At 35.7% G+C, this 21599-nt stretch overlaps 2 protein-coding genes and 1 pseudogene across 2 annotated transcripts; all 3 read right to left on the reverse strand.

Moving 5' to 3' along the window:
• Window positions 1–1609: 1609 nt before the first annotated feature.
• On the reverse strand, window positions 1610–3790 carry LOC140861177 (probable carbohydrate esterase At4g34215; annotated as a pseudogene).
• A 1325-nt stretch (window positions 3791–5115) lies between these two features.
• LOC140866192 (probable carbohydrate esterase At4g34215) lies at window positions 5116–6727 on the reverse strand. The gene is made up of 2 exons (XM_073271104.1): window positions 6057–6727; window positions 5116–5609 (listed from the first exon to the last, which is right to left on the reverse strand). Exons 1-2 carry the CDS (start codon window positions 6603–6605, stop codon window positions 5406–5408), a joined length of 753 nt encoding a protein of 250 aa, XP_073127205.1. The 5' UTR covers window positions 6606–6727; the 3' UTR covers window positions 5116–5405.
• Window positions 6728–6975: 248 nt separating this feature from the next.
• LOC140861178 (receptor protein kinase-like protein At4g34220) lies at window positions 6976–9182 on the reverse strand. Its single transcript, XM_073264186.1, has 2 exons — window positions 7670–9182; window positions 6976–7550 (listed from the first exon to the last, which is right to left on the reverse strand). Exons 1-2 carry the CDS (start codon window positions 9180–9182, stop codon window positions 6976–6978), a joined length of 2088 nt encoding a protein of 695 aa, XP_073120287.1.
• Between the last annotated feature and the right edge of the window lie 12417 nt (window positions 9183–21599).

The raw sequence follows: 21599 nt of genomic DNA on the forward strand, positions 1-21599 counted from the left end.
AAATCAAAAAATTTATCACCAAATTGCATAATCAATATCTTATGCAATATATTGACTAATAAAATAGATTAACAAAATTTGTAGTTCTTATTTTATATCATTAAAATAATTTATGTGAATCAACAAATGCTAGAGTTTTTCATAATTTAGTTTAAACAAATACAAAATTAATTTACCAAAAATAAATTAGTTCAATAAATAAATAAAATGACTTGAAGTTAGTCATAAATCAACCCATTGACATCATCATGCATAGGCTACCACCAATCCATCATCATCGTTGCCCAATATAGATGATGGTCCAATTCATTGGGTTTAACATTTATTTTTTTTTTCCGGTTGATAGTTTTGTGATCTTACTACCGCACATTCATAATTTTCAATCAATAGCCTATGCAGTTCATCATTGAACATCAAGTCGTCATTCATAAAAATAGTGACAAATAATAGATTATGCTTGGATATTGACAATTTTAGATCATATATCGATATTCATTGAGAAATTATACTAAATTTCTTAATTCATAAGATCCTCAATAACCAAAAGGACATTAAATTATATTCTTCGAGAATATTTCCAAATCTTGGATCTTGTATTAATATTCTTCACGAATATTATCAAATTTTGCATCTTTTTATCAATATTTCAATATTGATATATTTTGACATGAGATCAATTTCTTCGATATATCAAATATCAATCATGATTTCTTCACTTTCTCAATATACGAAATCATATATCACATCTTTATCATGAATCTATTCAGATTCTCAATATATTATATTATAACTAGGAATCTCTTTAGATTCTCAATATATTTGATCTTATATCAGATATTAATCTTGAATATCTCAATATTTAATATATTATATCATGAATTCATGAATATCTTTCGATATATCAAAATTGAAATCATGAATCTCTCAAAATTCTCAATATATTATATCATGATCATGAATTTCTTCAAATTCTCAATATAAAATCATGTCGTGCTACTTTATAGCCATCAACATATTCATGATATTTCATGGGCACCAATATATCAAAACAATTATTTTCATTGTGCTACTTCTAGAGCACCAATGAATATCTCTCATAAATTTGAGTATTGACAACACGTTGTGCTATTTTAATAGCACCAATAAAATGAGAATTATTTTCATTCTCAGTTGGTTACAGCATCATGTTGATAACGTGTTATAAATCATAATAGAACAAGAGAGATGAGTAGAGAGAATTCATGAGAGAAGAGAGAATTCATATGATTTATTACTCAGGTGCAATTTTCATTGAACTCAATCACCCCTATTTATAGGAAAAGATTACAAGATACAAATCTTTACAAATATTATCTTGACATATTTATCTTGATCACATATATTTAATAAGATAATCTATAATAATAATATATTTATAACAATATATATATATATATATATATAAATACGGTGAAGTTTATGATTATTAATTTTAATCATTGTTTTTAGAAGAAATTAGAAAAAAATGGTGCAGTGCTTCGGTATGACCCGTTCGGGCCGTTACTGAAAAAAAATTTGATAAGGGGATACAAATGGGGCGTCTTATTCGCGATATTCAAAAGATAAGACTTTATATTTGGGCCTGTAAATTGGTGAGATAGGCTTGGGCTAGAAAATGGCCCAACTGAACCTGAGCCTCTGTTGTTAAATGGACATTATCGTCATTCTGCTGCAAGCCCTTGACATCAACACAAACCACATTCGAAATATCAATTCCTTTTTATATCTCTCTGATCTTCTCCAAATTTTCGACATTTCCAGATGCTATTTCCACCTGTAATTTCATATCGTTTTCCCTCCATAATAAACATAATATAATTTCAATTTTACTCATATTTAATAAATGTTTTAATAATTAAATAAACAGATTAAACAAGGGTGGATTGGTAAAATAATAAATATTAAATAGAAAAAATGAACTATATTACTTGAGGAATAGGTTTTTTTATAGGATGTCCATGAGACAGGTCAACCATGTTTATATTTACAATAAAAAATAATAATTTTGGCATAATATAACGGATCACCCAAATAGGAGATTCATCATACAAAATTAATTCGTGAGATCGTCACACGAAACTTTTGTGATATTTGAGACAACAAAAATAGGAATTTCAGACTAAATATATGAGATGGGGGGGAATAATATTTTTATGAGTTGTTGTAACTATTGCTCGAAAAGAAAGATCTATAAGATTTTGCAATTCTTGTGATAGCAATGTTTAATTTTCGTACTTAATAGGGCGACACAAAGGCAAGAGATTGAGCATCAAAATAGGAGATTGAGAATCAAAATATGTCTTATTCATAAAATATTAAACGAACCTGAATGATTGGAAGTGTAGGCAAACCCAAATCCGCACGCACGTTGTGAATAAGTCTCTCCATGCTCTCCTTGTAGCAATCCACATCATGTTGTCCCGTATCGCTCTCTCCTTGGTACCACAGCAGTGCCTTGATTTCCCCGCTGCCACCCGCCGCCGCTTTTGCACGTTTCACCATGTTATCAAATAAATGGCAGCCACGCGCCCATTCCTTGATGGCGGTTCCGCCGACGGCGCAAGGCACCAATCCCACCACTCCTACAGAATCCTTCACCGCATTGGCGAGAGACATCCCAGGCCCCACCCTACATGTCTCTACTATGTCGATGTCATGGTGGAGGGGTTCACGTGCCACCTCCCAGCTAAGGTGCACGTTCAGGCGGAAAATTTTACGGCTGTCGGTCGCACATTCCGGTGGAACGACGCCATCCCAGTGGTTGTGCTCGTTTATCCCACCTTGTCCGGCCATGTGTTGGAAATGTTGAATGAATTATGAATTGGGCTTCAAAGGGCTTGAAAGGCTTTTGAAATGATTGTCCAAATGTGTTGAATAAATTCAAATTTGGTGAATAAATTGGAGGGAAAATTTGTTTTGGTTTGTTCCACATTGGAACAATTCCAATGTGTTTGACTCCTTAAATAACCCAAATTTGGTTTATGAGATTGGGCCCTTAGGGCACCGGATGTTTTGTAAAGGGGCAAGATGCTAATCGATGCAACAAACACACATGCGCGCGGCCGGCCGGCTCGGCTTGGCGAGGCGAAGTCTTATGATCAATTATTCTTTTTGAATAAAATTTGGTTAAAAATAAATAAATAAATAAAATTTATTTTTTTTAGTGCGCTCGATCGGTAGATTTATACCGACCGAGCGCATCCCTCGTCTGCCTAGACAGAAAGTTCCATAAAAGTTGGGCGCTCGGTCCGCTAAATTTTACCGACCGAGCGCGCCTTCTACAGTCTGAAAAGCTGCGTCTCTTTCTGGGCTTTTTCTGTCATGAGTTGCATCCTTACGCCTTAAAACGTGTTATTTCGTGTATAAGCCTATATATACGATGTTTATAACACAGAAAATATATACAGAAACATCCGATAACGTATACATCAGATTTCTGAAAAATCTCTCCCTCACTTTCTCAAAAGAAAAGTTGAAACGTATTTTTGTTCGCTGAAGTTCGTGATATTTGTAGTGCTGCTATATCACGATCGTTAGTCATTGTATCTTAGGGATGATTGTTGCCAACGTTGAGCACTGTTAACGGGCAATTTCGTCTTGCGGATAGAGAGTTTCTCTCGCTTCGACTTTGTTCATCATTTTCGCTGCTGTTGTTGCTGTTGACATTGAAATTTTCAGAATTCGGAATACACCCTCATAACACCATGTTACTCTGGCCGGATAAGATGAAGAAGTGTTTGGTGGTGTCCATTGAGCAGCTTGAAATTTTGGACGATGGCATTTGTTAATTGTTTGGTTTCTTCTTTCAATGGATGTGCCTTTTTCTTTTTAATTGTTAGTCACTGAAGGAAACATACAAAAAAACACATTTGGTAATCTTATCAAGTCTCATAATTCATCGTGTTTTGCACGTTGTGCTACAATATTCTTACCTCAAAAACGACGAGGAAAAGTCATTGATTGATGCCTTTGCCCATTTCTATAAAATAATATTAGTAAGAATAATATTATAATTTATACGGGATACTAGTATCGTGGCACATGAGGTGTGTTTATGATACAAATATGAGAATTATATCTTTAATATATTTTTATGTTTAAATTAATACTTTGCTTAGTTATGGATTTTTATAAAATAACAATTTGTATATACTTGATTTAAGTATAATTTTCTAAAATCTAAAATAACAGATAAATTATTTTAAAAACAACTTACCCGATGCTAAAATGTGGAAAATAAATCAATGAGAGATGTTGAAACCATTAGCTAGGTTCATAGAGGTTGTATTTGGATTGATGAACTTTGTGTTAAATTATAAATGCATATATATATATATATATATATATATATATATATATATATATATATATATATATATATATATATATTCAGCTGCCCAATCAATGATGTCCAACTCGTCCGCGACAACTAAAACTCGGTATCGTGTTTTAGTTATGCGAAAAACAAAAAAAAACAACTAAAACCCGATACCGGATTTTAATGATCGAGGACGAGTCGGAAAAATATTGTTGGACAGCCGAAAAGTTATATATATATATATAAGTTATATATATATATATATAAAAAAAAATTATCATATGGTACTTTTAGTTCAATTCTTTGACTGATTGTGATAAATAATTTATTATTTAATTGATGTAAATAAATAATCAATACACGATGCAACTTGATATGAAAGATGATATATTGATTGATTCCTCGTTTTATTCAATGTTTAATTCGAATTTCACAAAATATCATGTCATGCATAATTATCTTATCCAAATATATTGACTATTATCTTTATACAATGCATTCTTTATCAAACCAAACGATCCAAAATTGTAACCAAACATTTTGAATTGGATTGGATTATCAGTGCAATCCAAAGGGAGTAAACACACCCACATATAGTTTCAGGATTGAATTTTAATCTTGTCATCCATTAATTTCTGCACATGATTAATTATATGTCATCAGTATTTATATTACTTTTAAAAACTTAATTAATCTAAAAATAAATACATAGATTATTTAATATCATTGCAGTTAAATCATAACATATAAAATACAATGATATTATTTAATGCAGACAATTTTTATTTATTATAATAATAACATCAACATGCCCGACTAGTAAGGTAGTGTTTGAGAGAGATTTTAGGAAGCACTTCTCAGCTTTTCATGAACAAAATTTTGCAATTTTATGAAATTTTGTTAATGAGAAACTGAGAAGAACTTTCTAGAAGCTCTCCCAAACACTTCCTAACATTCGTAGAGGCAGCATAGTTGATAATGGGCTACTAAACACAAATGGACAACCCCAACGAAATTAGGGCTTTCTTGTTGGGAAAAAGATAAGTCTTTAGTCTTGGGTCAGAGAAAGGGCGAGATAGGCTTGGGCTAGAAAATGGCCCAATTGAACCTGGGCCTCTGTTGTTAAATGCAGATTATCTTCCTTTAGCTGCAAGCCTCCAGCATCCACACACACCACATTTGGAATATCAATACCCTTTTGTATCTCTCTTATCTTCTCCAAATATTTTTTGTCACCAGATGCTATTGCTACCTGTCATTTCATCTTACTTTCAATCACCATAATAAACTTAAATTTTAAATTATTACCTTTTTTTTTTTTTTTAATTATTCGAAAACCAAACTCAATCCAAAGACAATGTATAAAATAAAAACTCAATCCATGACCGTCTTCTTGCTCTTGCAACGATAATGCTCAAATTTGATATTAAATAAGTATATTCTAGCTCAACATCGATCCAAAGCTCGAATACTTCTTGTGAGCTACACGAATTATTGTTAATAATAAAGCAAATGTATTTACTATTTATTCATAAAATTTTAAACATATTGTGAATTTTCGAATAAATTAGTTTTGTGATTAAAAAAAAAAAAGTTGAAACATGATCAGCTCGAATTTGCCGATTTGAATTAAGGGTTAAAAACCCAATATGTTTGGAGGCTGTATTTTGGATGCATTAAATAAAGCTAATTCACATACCTGAATGATTGGAAGAGAAGGCAAACCAAGATCAGCACGCACATTGTGAAAAAGTGACTCCATATTCTCCTTGTAGCAATCCACATCATGCTGCGACGCCGTATCGCTCTCCCCTTGGTACCACAGCAGCGCCTTGACTTCGCCGCCGCTGTGCGCCGCCGCTCTGGCACGCTTCACCATGTTGTCGTACAGGTGGCCGCCGCGCGCCCATTCCTTGATGGCTGTCCCGCCGACGGCGCAAGGCACCAGCCCGATCGCCCCGGCGGAGTCTTTCACCGCATTGGCGAACGACATGCCGGGCCCCACCCCGCAGGCCTTTTTGGTGTCGATGTCGTGGTGGAGGGGCTCACGCGCCACCTCCCAGCTGAGGTGCGCGTTGAGGCGGAAGATTTTGCAGCTGTCGGCGGCGCATTCCGGTGGAACCACGCCGTCCCAGTGCTTGTTCTTGTCGACGCCGCCGCGGCCGGCCATGTTGCTCTGACCGGATAAGATGAAGATCTGTTTGGTGGGGTTGGCTTCATTTGTCTGGATCGAATCTGATAACTCCATTGACGGAATTTGACTTCTTGGCCAATACCCTTTGTCTGGTTCCCTTCTAACTTTTAAGCTAATAGGATCCCTATGTTTCGTTGGATTTTGTGGTTTTGGTGGGTGATTTCTCTTTCTTTTTTGAATATTTTTTTGTGTCTATATATTTTTTTGAAAAAAAGATATTTGTGGTTGAATTGGGCCAATGAAGTCGATTGATTACTTAAATAAAATATATATATACAACAATTTTCATTATACCAACTAAGATTCACCACAATATGAATATATATCTGAAAAAGACCAAAGAAAAGTCCTTAATGACTTTGCCCATTTCTAGCAATTGACTTCCAAACACCATCACTAGAATGAGTGAAAAAAAATCAAGAAACTAACATGGGATTTTCTCCAACACTTGAATTGCATCTTTCATGCTAGGCCTTTTTTGTGGGATCAATGATGCACAACTTAGCCCTAGCCTAAACCATTGCAACATGGACTCCTCATGAACCGCAACGTCTCCCCTTATCGCGATGTCAACCATACTTAGAACCCTTTCCGGATCTTCAATGGTCGAATCGACGGCTAATTCATGATCCAACTCCCGACCTGAGAACACTTTTCCTGTTAGGAGCTCAAGCAACAAGATCCCAAAAGAGTAGACATCCCACTTGGAGTTAGGCTTAAGGTTCTCAAATGACTCGGGTGCACGATAAAGAGTACATGTGGACTCCACAACCTCGACCGGGTCGATGTTGGGGACATACTTGTGCTCGTGTATGAGCCAGTGAAGTCCGAAGTCACTTATTCTTGGATCGATGTCTGGTGTAAGTAGAATGTTGCTTGGTTTTATGTTGCCATGCACATGTTTTCTGTCATGGATGTATCCGAGTCCCTTCGCGACGCCTCTTGCTATATTGCGTCGAGCTTCAAATGTTAAATTGTAATGGGATGAACCATCTCCTCCTGAAATTTGTAACAGTTGGACCAAAATGATCAATCTTTTACATTCTTTTAATATCAATATCCAAGAACTTTGAAGAAAAAAAGAATGATCGATTTAGCACGAAAATCCGATAACTTACGGTGACTGGTACTGGCCAAGCTGCCATTGGAGACATAGTCATAGATTATAAGCTTCTCCTCCTCACCCCAATGGAATCCCCTGATTCGTACTAAATTTTGATGTCGTAACTTAGCAATGGCCTTAAGTCGATTCTCGAATTCGTCAAATCTCTCGAGACCATGTTTTCCAATTCTCCTAACAGCGAATGCAGTCCCATTTTGCAGCACAGCTTTGTATAGAATGCTAGCATCGCTGGATCCAAGAACGTAAGCTGAAGCCTTCAATAATGTCTCGAGTTCTAGTTGAGTCTCACCATCAACCATTACAAGGGACTTTTTATCAACCTTGAGCTTTTCAGGCTGAATTTCGGTCTGATGTTCGATGTTAGAGCAAGGCCAAGAGGGAAGATTTCTTGATTCTTTTAGTACTATTGCGTCTGAATCTTTCCCGAGTTCGTGATCGTTGGATGTCGCCTTCTTCTTCTTTCGGTAGATACAGAGTAATAGTACAGCAAGAAGTATGAATGCAGCTAAGGACCCTACCGCAATCCCCGCTATTGTACCCGGTTTTAGCCTGTTGTTGGGAGCATTTTGAAGCGGGGTTGAGTCGATTATCTGCGATACGGCTGCAATAGCTTGAGAATCCGAAGAAACAGCGCAGGTTTTCTTGATTTGTTTGCCACAGAGGCCTGTGTTTCCGGCGAAGAACTCAGTTTTTTGATCAGATAAAGGCACTGAATCGGGGATTTCTCCCACGAGATTGTTGAATGAAAGGTCAATAGTAGCATTTGGAGGTATTTTTGCAGCAAATTCTTGAGTCAATAGGCCTGAAATCCTGTTGGATGAAAGATTCAAGAAACTCAAATTTTCCCCACCAAAGTCTTTAGGCAAAGATCCATTGAACAAATTGGAAGAAAGATCCAAGAATTCAAGAGATTGGATCCCACTTAAAACGGAGCCTGAAAATGAGTTTCCCCTTAAAGAAACCACTGTTAAATTCTTCAAGGAAGTCAAACTCTGAGGCACATTTCCAGACAAGGAATTATCAGATAAATTGAGAAACTTGAGACCATTAAGCCCTGAAAAGGACTCTGGAATCACACCAGAGATTTCATTCTTAGCCAGAGAGAGGACTTGAAGTTCTTGATTATTGAAAAACAAACTCGGCAACGTTCCGTTCAACGAATTATTCGAAAGATCAAGAACTCTTAGATACTGAATGAGGCCCAAATCCTCGGGGATTGTGCCTAACAGATTACAATTTGGGAGGGCTAAGCTTACGACTCGAAAAACATCTGGCACACCGAAGCCGGACGCGACACTAGCACACGTTACACCAGTCCATAAACATGGTGTAGCATCAAAATAGTTCCAATTATTTAGAACCGATGAAGGGTCATTTAGAATGGAGTTCTTGAAAGAAAGAAGTATAGCTCCATCCAAGTTGATGGAAAATGAAGGAGTAAAAAGAAAGAAGGGCAGCAAAAAAAGCCTGCAAAGATGATGATATTTGGCACTTCTAATGTTGTTCATTGTTCCTAAAGAGTGGAGGCAGTTTTAGAGAGAGTATTATTTCATGATGAGCAAAGGAATTAGAAGTTAAAACAAGTGTGGAGATGTTTGTTTTGGTGAACTAAAAGGGATGGGAATTTGAGAGAATTAGTTGGAAGTAAAGGGAGCAGAAGCAATAAAATAATCAAGGGTTGGTTCTTTTTAACTCTTGCACCAAGCCACCAACTCTAAATTATTGATGGATTGTTTGCAATAGATTATACTTTTGTATAAGTGATTAAATTTATAGATTGTAAAAAAGTGAAAAGAAATAAAAAGTTGGTAGTGTATGAAAACAAAAGTAAAAATTTTAAAAATCAAAGTTGAGTAATGTTTGGTAAATAAGTGATTATAATGATTTTATAACTAACATTTTATTAGAATCACTTTTGGAGAATCATAATCACCATTTGACTAGCTTTTGGATTTCAATTAAGTTAAGCATAAACTAATATATAATCTAAGGTAGTGTTTGGGAGAGCTTGTAAGAAGCACTTCTTAGCTTCTCGTTAACAAAATTTTACTATTTCAAAATTTTGTTAATGAAAAGCTGAGAAGTGTTTCCTAGAAACTTTTCAAAATACTACCTAAGTATAAGAAACACACAAAAGTGATTTTTTAAACCAAAATCTAACAATCACTTTTTTTTAATGATTGCAAGCACTTTCTTAAATTGAAAATTAATACACTATTGAATTCATAATTAGTTTGGATTAATATAAGCTTTAACTTTAAAAAACTTTTAAGGGAGTGTTTGCAATAGATTGTGCTTTTGTAAAAGTGATTAATTTATAAATTATAAAAAAGTTAAAAAAAATAAAAAGTTGGTAGTGTTTGAAAACAAATGTGAAAATCTAAAAATCAAAGTTGGGTAGTGTTTGATAAATAAGTGATTAGAGTGATTTTAACAATAACCTTCTTATTAGAATCACGTTTGGAGAATCATAATCACCACATGACTAGCTTTTGGATTTCAATTAAGTTAAGCATAAGCTAACACATAATCTAGGTTTAAAAAACACACAAAAATGATTTTTTTAAGCCAAAAGCTAACAATCACTTTTTTTTAGTGATTGCAAACACTCCCTAAATAAGTTTAGCCTTTTTGGAGCAACGAAAAAAGTTAAAAAAAAACTGTTTTTGGAATAATAAAAAACTACAATTTTTGAGAAAAGGTTTTTTTTTGGGAAAAAAAATTATTCTTTTTGTCATTGACTTCTTCACAAATGGGGTTCTTATGTTTTTCCTAAGAGAAACTTAACCCCATATGATATAGTCGAATTAAAGTCATTAAATCCTCGAAATATAAAACGGCTGTCACTTAACATATGATCAATCTACATGATCTAATAACTTAGCTGATTAGTTGAATTTTTGAACGATCTACGTGATCTAACGACTTATCTGAGTTGAATATCAATATAATAAATTTAAGGAGAAAATTGAAGAGGAATCCTTTTGCTTGTAAGTGGAGCTGGAGCAGATGAAGTCCAAGTTTTGTCGACGCTGCCATTTGTCCCCATGCTCGTACTTCAATTTTTGAATAATTGAAAATTATTGGTTAATTTTTTTATTTTATCTTTTTCAAATTTAAATGGAGGAATGGTGTATTAGGTAGGTTATTGTAACCGTGCGAATTGGAGCAGGAAACCAGCTATCGAATTCAATGATCTAGTGGAATTGATTCCATTTAATTTGATGGTAACTCAACTTTAAAGCTCTCAAATCCAACAACTTCAACATTTTTGATGAGATGATTCGAGTTTGAATCATCAAAATCTTATATGTATTTCCTTTTTTTTTTAAAAAAAAAACTTATATAATGTATAAAAAAACTCTTATGAGATGCATTAAACGTATGATTTATTTTGATTTTTTTTTTGTTTTGAATTTTGGTTTATAATACGATTTCTCGATATTGATCCATAGATAATCTATGGTTTTAAAATTTAAATATGTATTGATATGAGATATGATAAGAGTGGTGATTTGAACTTCAGTGTATGTATTGTTTAAATATCATTGCTATTATATTGATGCAGTATTGTAGGCTTCAAAAGCTCAAATATTATATTGTTTAAATATCATTGCTATTATATTGATGCAGTATTTTAGGCTTCAAAAGCTCAGATATTATATGACGATCATTGAATATATGCTGAGTTGATGTCTAGATTTTGATCACAAATGAATTAAAGGCGGAAGCTTACAAAATTGAAGTATATGAGGAAAGGAAAAACAAAATATATTAATAAGATGAATAGTCACCTATATATAGCATTACAACTCATACTTGTATTCTTAAAATTAAGCAACAACCCAACATTTTTTGTAGCCAATAAAGCCACGAGGCCTACGACTCCAACAACTCAACTAATGACTTCAAAAAACTAAAGACTCGGTCAAAAGTTTAATAACATTATTTGAATAAACTAAATAGAAATTCAACATCCTCCCTTAAACTGATCTTCTGCTGAAGAACAGTTTAGAGAATACTAGTTGTAACTTGCAAGAATTCACCAGCTTTCAGCAATATTCCTTCCCTGATTTGCACTTTTCAAAGAGCATACTCCAAGCATTCCTCTGAGTTTTTCAAACACAGCTTGCTTGAGTGGCTTGGTCATGATATCAGCCACTTGGTTTTCACTTTTGCAGAACAATTAAATCAATTGTTCTGTCGTTACACAGATTTCGTAAGAAATGATATCTAACATCAATGTGTTTGCTCCTTCCATGAAGAATTGGATTTTTTGAAAGTTTTATTGCTGAAATATTATCACAGAAGATTGTAGTAGCCTTATCCTGTTGGTATTGAAGAGTTTCAAGCAATCTTCTTAACCAAATAGCTTGACTTGAACATGTTGCTGCTGCCACAAATTCTGCTTCCGTAGTTGACAAAGTGACAATTTGTTGCTTCTTCGATGACCATGAAATGGCTCCAGAACTCATCATGAAAACAAATCCAGATGTGCTTTTTCTATCCTCACAATCTCCTGCATAATCACTGTCAGAAAAACCATACACATTTTCTTTCGAACCTGCTTTGTAAAAAATTCCAAAATCTGTTGTCTCCTGCAAATATCGAAAGATACGTTTTGCGGCGAGGAGATGATTTTCTGTTGGAGTTTCCATGTATCAGCTGATGAGGCTGACAACATGCATGATGTCAGGCCGTGTTGAAGTTAAATACATTAAGCTCCCGACTATCTGCTTGTAAAGAGTGACATCTACTTTCTTCTATTGATCAACTTTCATAAGCTTCAAATCAATTTCAGTTGGTGTACAAGCCGGATTGCAACATTGCATTCCGAATCTGTTCAATATCTCAAGAGCATATTTCTTTTGTGAAATAAAAACACCAACAGATGACTGCACAACTTCAATTCCAAGAAAATAATGCATTAAGCCCAAATCTGACATCTCAAATTCAAACATCATATTTTTCTTGAAAACTTTAATCATGGATTCATCATTACCAGTGTAGATCAAGTCATCCACATACAAACACACAACCATGAATTTCCTATTAATTCCAAGTTTTGTAAACAATGTGTGCTCATAAGAGCATTTAGAAAAACCATCTTTAGCGAAATAGGTATCAATACGACTATACCAAGCTCTCGGAGCTTGTTTGAGTCTGTATAATGCTTTATTTAATTTGTATACCTTTTTCTCGTTGCCTTGCTTCACATATCCAAGAGGTTGATCTACGTACACTTCTTCTTGCAACTCACCATATAGAAAAGCCGACTTCACATCTAATTGGTATATTTTCCAACAATTTTGAGTAGCCATGGAAAGTACTAACCGAATTGTATCTAGCCTTGCCACTGGTGCGAACACTTCTCTATAGTCGACACCAAATTTTTGCTTATATCCTTTTACGATGAGCCGAGCTTTATACCTGTCAATTTCACCATTTTGATTGAGCTTTGTTTTGTAAATCCACTTTACTCCGATTGATTTCTGTCCTTTGGGGAGATCAGTCAATACCCATGTTTTATTTTTTTCAATTGATTGAATCTCCTCCTTCATTGCTCTTTTCCATTTTGAGTCTTCATTTGCTTCTTCAAATGTAAGAGGGTCACAATATGTAAATAAAGCAAAGTGAGCTATTTGTTCATCATCAGACAAGTCATTGCCACTTACATAATCTGTCATCCAGGCTGGTTTCTTCCTCAATTGTGATTCATTTTCAGTTCCAACATCAGTGACTTGGTTTTCAGTAGATGGCTGCACTTGTGATTCATTTTTGTCATCATCTTCATTCTCATCCAAAGGAGTTGGGATCTGCTGCTGATTTGGACTATTCTTAGCCCAATCCAACTGATCATTTTCATCAAAAATGACAACTCTACTGATAGCAATTTTCTGATTCAAGGGATTAAATAATTTATATGCTTTAGAATTTTCACTTACACCAAGAAAGACACACTTTTTACCTTTTGCATCAAGTTTCTTTATTTTTATGTCATGAATGCGTGCATAAGCAATACAATCGAAAATTCTAAAATGATCCACACCTGGTTTTCTCCCATTCGATGCTTCCTCGGGTGTCATTTTTTGAACAGAAAAAGTTGGACTTCTATTCAACACATGAATACTGCAATTTACTGCCTCAGGCCAAAAATTTTTTGGAATGTTCCTCATTGCTAGCAAGCTTCTAACCATATTGAGAATAGTTCTGTTTTTTCTCTCAGACACACCGTTTTGCTGAGGTAAGTAGGCAGCTGTGATTTCACGTCGAATTTCTTGTTGGTCAAAAAAATCTTCAAATTCTTTGGAACAATATTTGCCTCCTCGATCGGTACGGAGAGTTTTGATGAATTTTTCTGTTTCTTTTTCAACATGTTCTTTGAAGCTTTTTAATGAATTAAAAGCTTCTGACTTCTCATGCAAAAAAAACCCAAGTTTTTCTACTATAATCATCAATGAAAGTAATGAGATATCTTTTACCAAGCAGGATTAATCGGACCGCAAATATCAGAGTGAACCAGTTCCAGAATATGTTTTGCTCTCCAAGACTTTCCTTTAGGAAATGATGAAAGAGTGGGTGCCCGGTTAGCCAACTTGTGGCTAAGGGCTTTTATGACTCTATGTAAAACAATCTTTTGTTTAATATAATTTACACTTTTATAATGGCATTGACTTTATCTTTCTTCATAATGTTATATTATGATATACTATTGTTGTTTTGATAAAGACCTTGAATATACTATAGTGTATGTAAGATGTGGTAGCACATGGGGATGGCTATCATGAAACACATCTTATAGTCACTGTATATTCTAAACAGTTCCTAGTCAATTGAGCCGTCCGCTAATAAGGATAAGGATCGCTCGAGATTGAGACTAGAATTTGCGATGCCGAGTACCACGTTTCATTGGTATGGAACATAGAGATGTTCAAAGCATGCAAATAGATATTCATATGATGAATGATCGAACTACCCTATTCGGACTTTCCAAGTGGTTATCACTTATCGAGTGGATAAAGTCCGCGGTTTTGGTTGTACACCATTAGTCCTTATTACTTGAAACATCATTGAGACTCTATATGCTAGTACTGTACTTTGACTCGTTTACCGACTCTATTGGGGTCATCAGGTGTTGGGATTGGGTACAGTTACGACACATATAGGAGTCGATGCTTTGTTGTCAAGGATTCACCACATACTTGCGAGTGTGGATATCCTATGCGATCTGAGGAGATATTAGTGTGACGAATCTCTGGCCAGAGTACATGATGTGTTTTAGGTTACTTGGTGTTCCTAGTAACACATGCGATGTCACTAATAGATCTCCAAGATGTTATGCATAGTTATCAAATCTCGAACGACTCTCGATGCACCAATGGTTATTGATTTGATCGGGATATTTGGTTGAAGGGACCGTACTGTACGCTAACCAAAATCTACTGGTTTTTGCAGGCACTATCAGTAATACCTAGGGAATCATGGGGCGATGTTGCTAGGCGCTCTTACCATGATTCGATGGGTAAGTCGGAAATTGTTGTTCCGAGTCACAAGGAGTTGTGAGCCCACGGCTAGCTGTATTCCTGAACCATTGAGGGTTACACAAGTAATGGATTACTAAAACCCCGTAGAGATAGTTAAATTTAAAGAGTTAAATTTAATGAAAGAGAAGTTGGACTTCTTAATTAAAAGGGAATGGGATTTCCTAAAATGACATAGGGATGGACATTTTTGGAAATCACTGAATTCGGATTCAGAAAAATTATCTTGACTTTAAAAGATGCAGAAATGGTATCTGTTCACATTGGTAAAATCAGTTTATCAATCGGAGTCACGATGAATTTTATATTAATTTTTAGAACAACGGGCTTGGCTTGTTGGGCTTAAGTTTTGGATTGTGGGCCCTAAGGAGTTAGAGTCCTAATGCAATTATAACTTAATCTAGTCTAGAAATTATCTATAAATATATGTACTGTGTTCGAAAATTACACAAGATTTCATTCTAGCAATTTTCGAAATCAGTCTATATTATTCAAGAGGTTTTTCGAAAATTCCTCTGTTCCTTTTGGAGAAAATTCGACTTGTGATTTTTGTGAAAAATTACAAATCGAATTAACAGATCATATCTGTTTATTCTCTACGTAAAACTTCTGATTGATTTCTAGTGCAGTCAATCAGAGGGTTTCTGTTTTTCATTCGTGGACCTAATTCCGGAGTTAGATCGTGACTGTCATCGGTTCCCGTGATTTACAAGAAGAGCAGATTAAATTCTGTTGGAGTCCACAATCAAGTCTTTTCTTGACGAGGTAAAAATTTAATTGTGATTTTATTTTTACTTGAACAAATTTAATCGTAAAAGTTTTGATACCCATATATGAAATCGTTCCATATAATAAAACAAAATTTTAAACTTCCGTTGCACCGGGTATCAATTCTTAATTGATCTGAACACATTTTCCAACAGTGGTATCAGAAACAGGTTGCTCAGATCAAACGATTAAATTAATCGATTGTACAAAATTTTTAAGCCTCGGTTTTTTGAAACAAAACGAAAATTTTAAATTGAATACTAATGGGCAAATCAGGCAGCGCCCAGCGCTGCCCAAGGGGCAGCGACGGGCTGCCCTGCCCGGGATTGTCCCGGGCAGCCCGAAAAAATTATTTTTAATTTTTTAATTAAAATTTTAATTTTTTGAAATTCTAGTTTTTGATCCGATCGAAAATTGTTTTTGATTGGTTCACGAGGCATCGGATCGAATTGTTCGAGTCCGAAAATTTTAAAATTGATTTTTGGATAAATTTGAATTTTTGGAAAATTTATAAATTTTCTTCGTTAAATTAAATTTTATAAAATTAATTATTTTGATACAATTGATGATAAGATATGATCTTATGGATGAATAAGATAAAATATGATTTTATCTTTTAAATTATGATGTCTTTGCATGTTTATCCAATTATTTAATTATTGAATTAATTAATGGATAAAGGATGATCGATTGCCATGACCAATGTTTTAGGTGTATGTTAGGTGATTTACATTTGTCATATTGTTGATTGGTGTTTATTAATGGGCTTGGTTTATAGCCCAATATGATTGTCATATGTAATAAAAGTGGGTCTGGTTTATGGCCCGTTTCCATCCCTAAAAATGTATCCCATATTTGTCATCGAAATTTATTGTAAATTTATTAGACTTAGTGGGAGACAAAGATTTGAAGAAATGGTGGGCCCAACAGACAATGAAGACCGAAGAAATGTAAATTGGAAGCTCAATATAATAGGATTGCATTGCATACTTGCATATCACCTAGGATTGGACTTAGACTCGTGATTGGCAACCACGGGTCGATTAGTTAATGGGATCGATCATCCTTAAATAATATATGATATTATTGATGTATGCATGTTTAGACTAAATTGTATGAATCCCGCAAGCATACATAAATAGCATGATGAGACAAATTTTCAAAATTAAAAATCCCTCATTTTAAATATGATTTAAAATTGATATCAAGATTAATAAAAAAGGAATTTAAATATTGTTTAAATATTCCTACCTTTCATCAACGATCAATGTATGAGATGCTACCCGCGGATACGGTCCGGCTCATATTATTGGGGGGGCCCGTTCGTTGGAAAGCTGTACATTGGATCGACACATGTTGTAAGTTGGGTGGAACTCCCATGGGATTGGCTCATATTATTGGGGATCCACATGGCGACCGTCCATCACAACTTAATATTGATGGGTTATCTTGATATGTCACAATAAACGGCGTCATATTATTGGGCCCTTATTGGATATGAGGTAAAAAATGGGGGTTACTTTGGAAGTAATTGGGCTCTACCTTTTGAAAATTATGGTTGGCTGATATTATTCGAGATCATGATTTGTCAATTGGACTCCATGTTCTCACTAAGGAAAACAGTTTCTCGTTTTCACTAGAGGGTAGTGAAATCGTTAAAATAGTGAGAGTGTAATTCATAAAATTAAAATTCGCCATATTTTATGTCTTAGTAAATTAATTAAACAATCATTGATTATTGTCTATTTCCTTTTCAGTATACTATTACAATGACTTCTTGTAATCCACTATTTTCAATTCCCGAACAAAACAAATTGACTGGCGCAAACTATACGGAATGGTTCCGTAAGTTGAAAATTATTCTTACTTCGGAAAAAGCTTTCTACGTGTTAGAGAAGCCGCCTCCGAAGGAAGCCCCGGCTAATACAAGTCCGGAAGAGTTGGCCAAACTTGATTTATGGTGGGACCATGATATCAAGGCCAAATGCTACATGCAGGCTTCGATGTCTGATGAGCTTCAAAGAAGATTTGAGGATACCGTAAATGCTGCTGACATTCACAAGAACCTCAAGGAACTCTTTGGAGCTCAATCAAGGTCGGAGAGGTATGCCACCGTCAAAGAGCTCATGACGAGCAGCATGCGAGATGGGACTTCGGTCCGTGAGCATGGGGTGCGCATGATTGGGCTCATTGAAAAGTTGGTAACACTCGCCTTGACTTTGGAGCATGAACTTAGCGTGGACTTGTTGCTTCTATCACTTCCTTCATCGTTTGACGGTTTTGTGATGAACTTCAATATGAACAAGATAGAGGCTACCCTTGAAGAGATGGTCAATATGCTTGTCACATATGAAGCCACACTAAAGAAGGATAAACCGGTACTCTTGGTTGGCTCCTCTTCTAACTCTAAGAAAGGACCAAGTGAAAAGGGTAAGAAACGTTCTGCCCCGCCCAAGAAGATTGTACCAAATAAGAAGGGAAAGGACAAGGCTTTAATTGGGATAAAAGATGAAAACGTTTGCCATTACTGCAAGAAACCCGGTCATTGGAAACGTAACTGCAAGGAATACCTCGAACAGTTGCGAACTGCAAAGGGTATGTTTTACATTGAAATAAATGTTTCGCTTAATACTTCTTCTTGGGTATTGGATACCGGATGTGGATCTCACATCTGCAATGATTTGCAGGTGATGATAAGAATTCTTAAGCTAAGGATGGGTAAGACCCAGCTAAGGCTCGGGAATGGTTCTAGAGTCTAAGCCAAAGCTATAGGAGACATTTATTTAGTTTTGCAGAACAATTTTAAGTTATTTTTGAGAGATGTTTTATATGTTCCGGATTTGGTCAAAAACATTATATCTATTTCTATGCTTGATAGAGATGGTTTTTCTTGCAATTTTGTGAATGCGATTTGCAATATTTACAAGAATGAATGTTTGATTGAAAATGGACAACTTGAAAACGATCTATATAGCTTAAAATTAAAAGACGTTCCAATTAATTATGTTGATAAACCGGTAACAACAATTAAAAGGAAAAATGATAGTCAAAACCCGACAAACCTTTGGCATGCTAGGCTAGGTCATATTTCCTCAAGGATGATGAACAAGCTAGTGGGAGAGGGCATGTTTGATATGTCTGATATTAACTCTCTACTTACTTGTGAGTCCTGCCTAAAGGGAAAAATGACTAAATCTCCTTTCAAAGGAAAACCTGAGCGTAGTCAAAATCTGTTGGATTTGATCCATACAGATGTTTGCGGTCCATTTTGGATTGGTACTAAATGTGGCAACACCTACTTCATTACCTTTACCGATGATCATTCTAGGTATGGGTATTTATATTTAATGAAATATAAGTCTGAAGCATTTGAAAGGTTCAAAGAATTCAAGGCTGAAGTAGAAAACAAACTAGGTAAAAGTATTAAGGCACTTCGATCGGATCGAGGTGGAGAATACTTAAGTACCGAGTTTTTGGACTATCTAAAAGAGAATGGGATTCTCTCTCAGTGGACTCCTCCGATGATACCTCAGCTGAATGGTGTTTCGGAGCGTCGCAATCGAACTTTGTTGGACATAGTTCGATCTATGATGAGCTTCACTGAGCTCCCACCTTCGTTATGGGGCTACGCGCTTGAAACGGCGGTATTGTTGTTAAACAACGTCCACACTAAAGCAGTAGATAAAACACCATACGAGTTATGGAATGGCAAAGCTCCTAAGTATTCGTACTTGAGGATTTGGGTATGTCCTGCTTACGTGAAGCAGACAGTGGAAGATAAGTTGGATAGTCGATCCACCTTATGTTATTTTGTAGGGTATCCGAAGAATTCAATCGGATATTATTTCTATCATCCTGCTGAAACAAAAGTGTTTGTTTCAAGGAATGCCACCTTCTTGGAGAAGGAGTTTTTATTGGATAAGAAAGACAAGATGATGGAACTCGAAGAAATTCGAGAAGAACCCGAGATACAAAATAGCGATCCTACACCTCAAGAATCATCACAAGACACGCCTATTACTAGGAGATCCGAGAGGACTTCTAGGCTTCCTATTAGATATGGTCTTCTTCTTGAAGGGGATCAAAGTGAACCCGACATTGGATGTGATCCAAGAAACTTCAAGGAAGCAATTTCTGATGCGGATTCGAATTTATGGCTTGAAGCTATGCAATCGGAAATTGACTCGATGCATTCTAACCAAGTTTGGTTTTTAGTAGATCCTCCCGATGGAATTGTTCCAATTGGGTGCAAATGGATCTACAAGAGAAAGCTTGGGCCTGATGGAAAGGTATTTTCCTACAAGGCACGATTGGTGGCAAAAGGTTATACTCAAAGACAAGGAGTTGACTATGATGAAACCTTTTCACCAGTCGCAATGTTCAAGTCCATAAGAATCCTTATTGCCATAGCAGCATGGTATGACTATGAGATATGGCAAATGGATGTAAAGACTGCATTTCTTAATGGAAACATTAAGGAAGAGATCTATATGATGCAGCCTGAGGGATACACATCCATGGGAAGCGAGCATAAGGTATGCAAGCTTCAGAGATCAATCTATGGTCTCAAACAAGCATCAAGAAGTTGGAACCAGAAATTTGATGAAACAATAAAGGATTTTGGTTTCATCAAGAACCCGGAGAAACCATGCATGTACAAGAAAGTAGTTAAGAATGCGGTAACATTCTTAGTACTTTATGTTGATGACATCCTACTCATGGGGAATGATGTAGGGATGTTGCAGTCAACAAAGATATGGTTATCAGGTAGATTCTCGATGAAGGATTTAGGTGAGGCATCCTATATTCTAAGAATTCAGATCTATAGAGATAGATCTAAAAGAATGATAGGACTCACTCAATCAACCTACATCGACACCATATTGAAAATGTTTTCAATGGATGGGTCCAAGAGAGTACATCTACCTATGTGTCATTGAGTTTCTCTATCCAAGTCTATGTGTCCCAAGACTGACGAAGAGATATAGAAGATGACACACTTGCCATATGCGTCAGCCATAGGTAGTATCATGTATGGGATGATATCTACCAGACCGGATGTGGCCTATGCTCTGAGGGTCACGAGCAGATACCAAGACAATCCAGGTCAAATTCATTGGAAAGCCGTGAAGGATATTTTTAAGTACTTGCGAAGGACTAAGAATTTATTCATGGTTTATGGAGGGAGAGAATTGAAGTTGGAAGGCTATACCGACTCTAGCTTCCAATGTGACGTGGATGACTCGAAATCAACCTCTGGATTTGTATTCGTGCTCAATGGCGGTGCTGTCTCTTGGAAGAGTTCCAAGCAGGACACCACAGCGGATTCCACCACTGAGACATAATACATTGCAGCATCAGCTGCTGCTAAAGAGGCGGTTTGGATAAGGAAATTCATCCAAGAGTTGGGTGTAATTTCTGAAGCTGTTGGTCCAGTCCCGGTGTACTGTGACAACACGGGTGCCGTTGCTCAGGCAAAGGAACCAAGGTCTCATCAGAAGTCCAAACACATACTGAGGAAATACCACATCATCCAGGAGATCGTGGAAAGAGGAGACATCAGTGTCGAGAGAGTGGCCTCTACAGACAATATCGCTGATCCGCTTACTAAGCCCT

Source organism: Henckelia pumila, chromosome 4 (assembly GCF_033568475.1).
Source record: "Henckelia pumila isolate YLH828 chromosome 4, ASM3356847v2, whole genome shotgun sequence".
Classification (NCBI taxonomy): Eukaryota; Viridiplantae; Streptophyta; class Magnoliopsida; order Lamiales; family Gesneriaceae; genus Henckelia; species Henckelia pumila.

What these genes read in the sequence shown, in the direction of transcription:
- LOC140866192 (XM_073271104.1), bottom strand. Translation starts at nt 6,605, where the DNA reads ATGGAGTTATCAGATTCGATCCAGACAAATGAAGCCAACCCCACCAAA. An exon ending in CTTCTCTTCCAATCATTCAG is followed by an intron (nt 5,610 to 6,056) that starts GTATGTGAATTA and finishes ATGAAATGACAG; the next exon opens with GTAGCAATAGCATCTGGTGA.
- LOC140861178 (XM_073264186.1), bottom strand. Translation starts at nt 9,182, where the DNA reads ATGAACAACATTAGAAGTGCCAAATATCATCATCTTTGCAGGCTTTTT. An exon ending in CTTGGCCAGTACCAGTCACC is followed by an intron (nt 7,551 to 7,669) that starts GTAAGTTATCGG and finishes TACAAATTTCAG; the next exon opens with GAGGAGATGGTTCATCCCAT.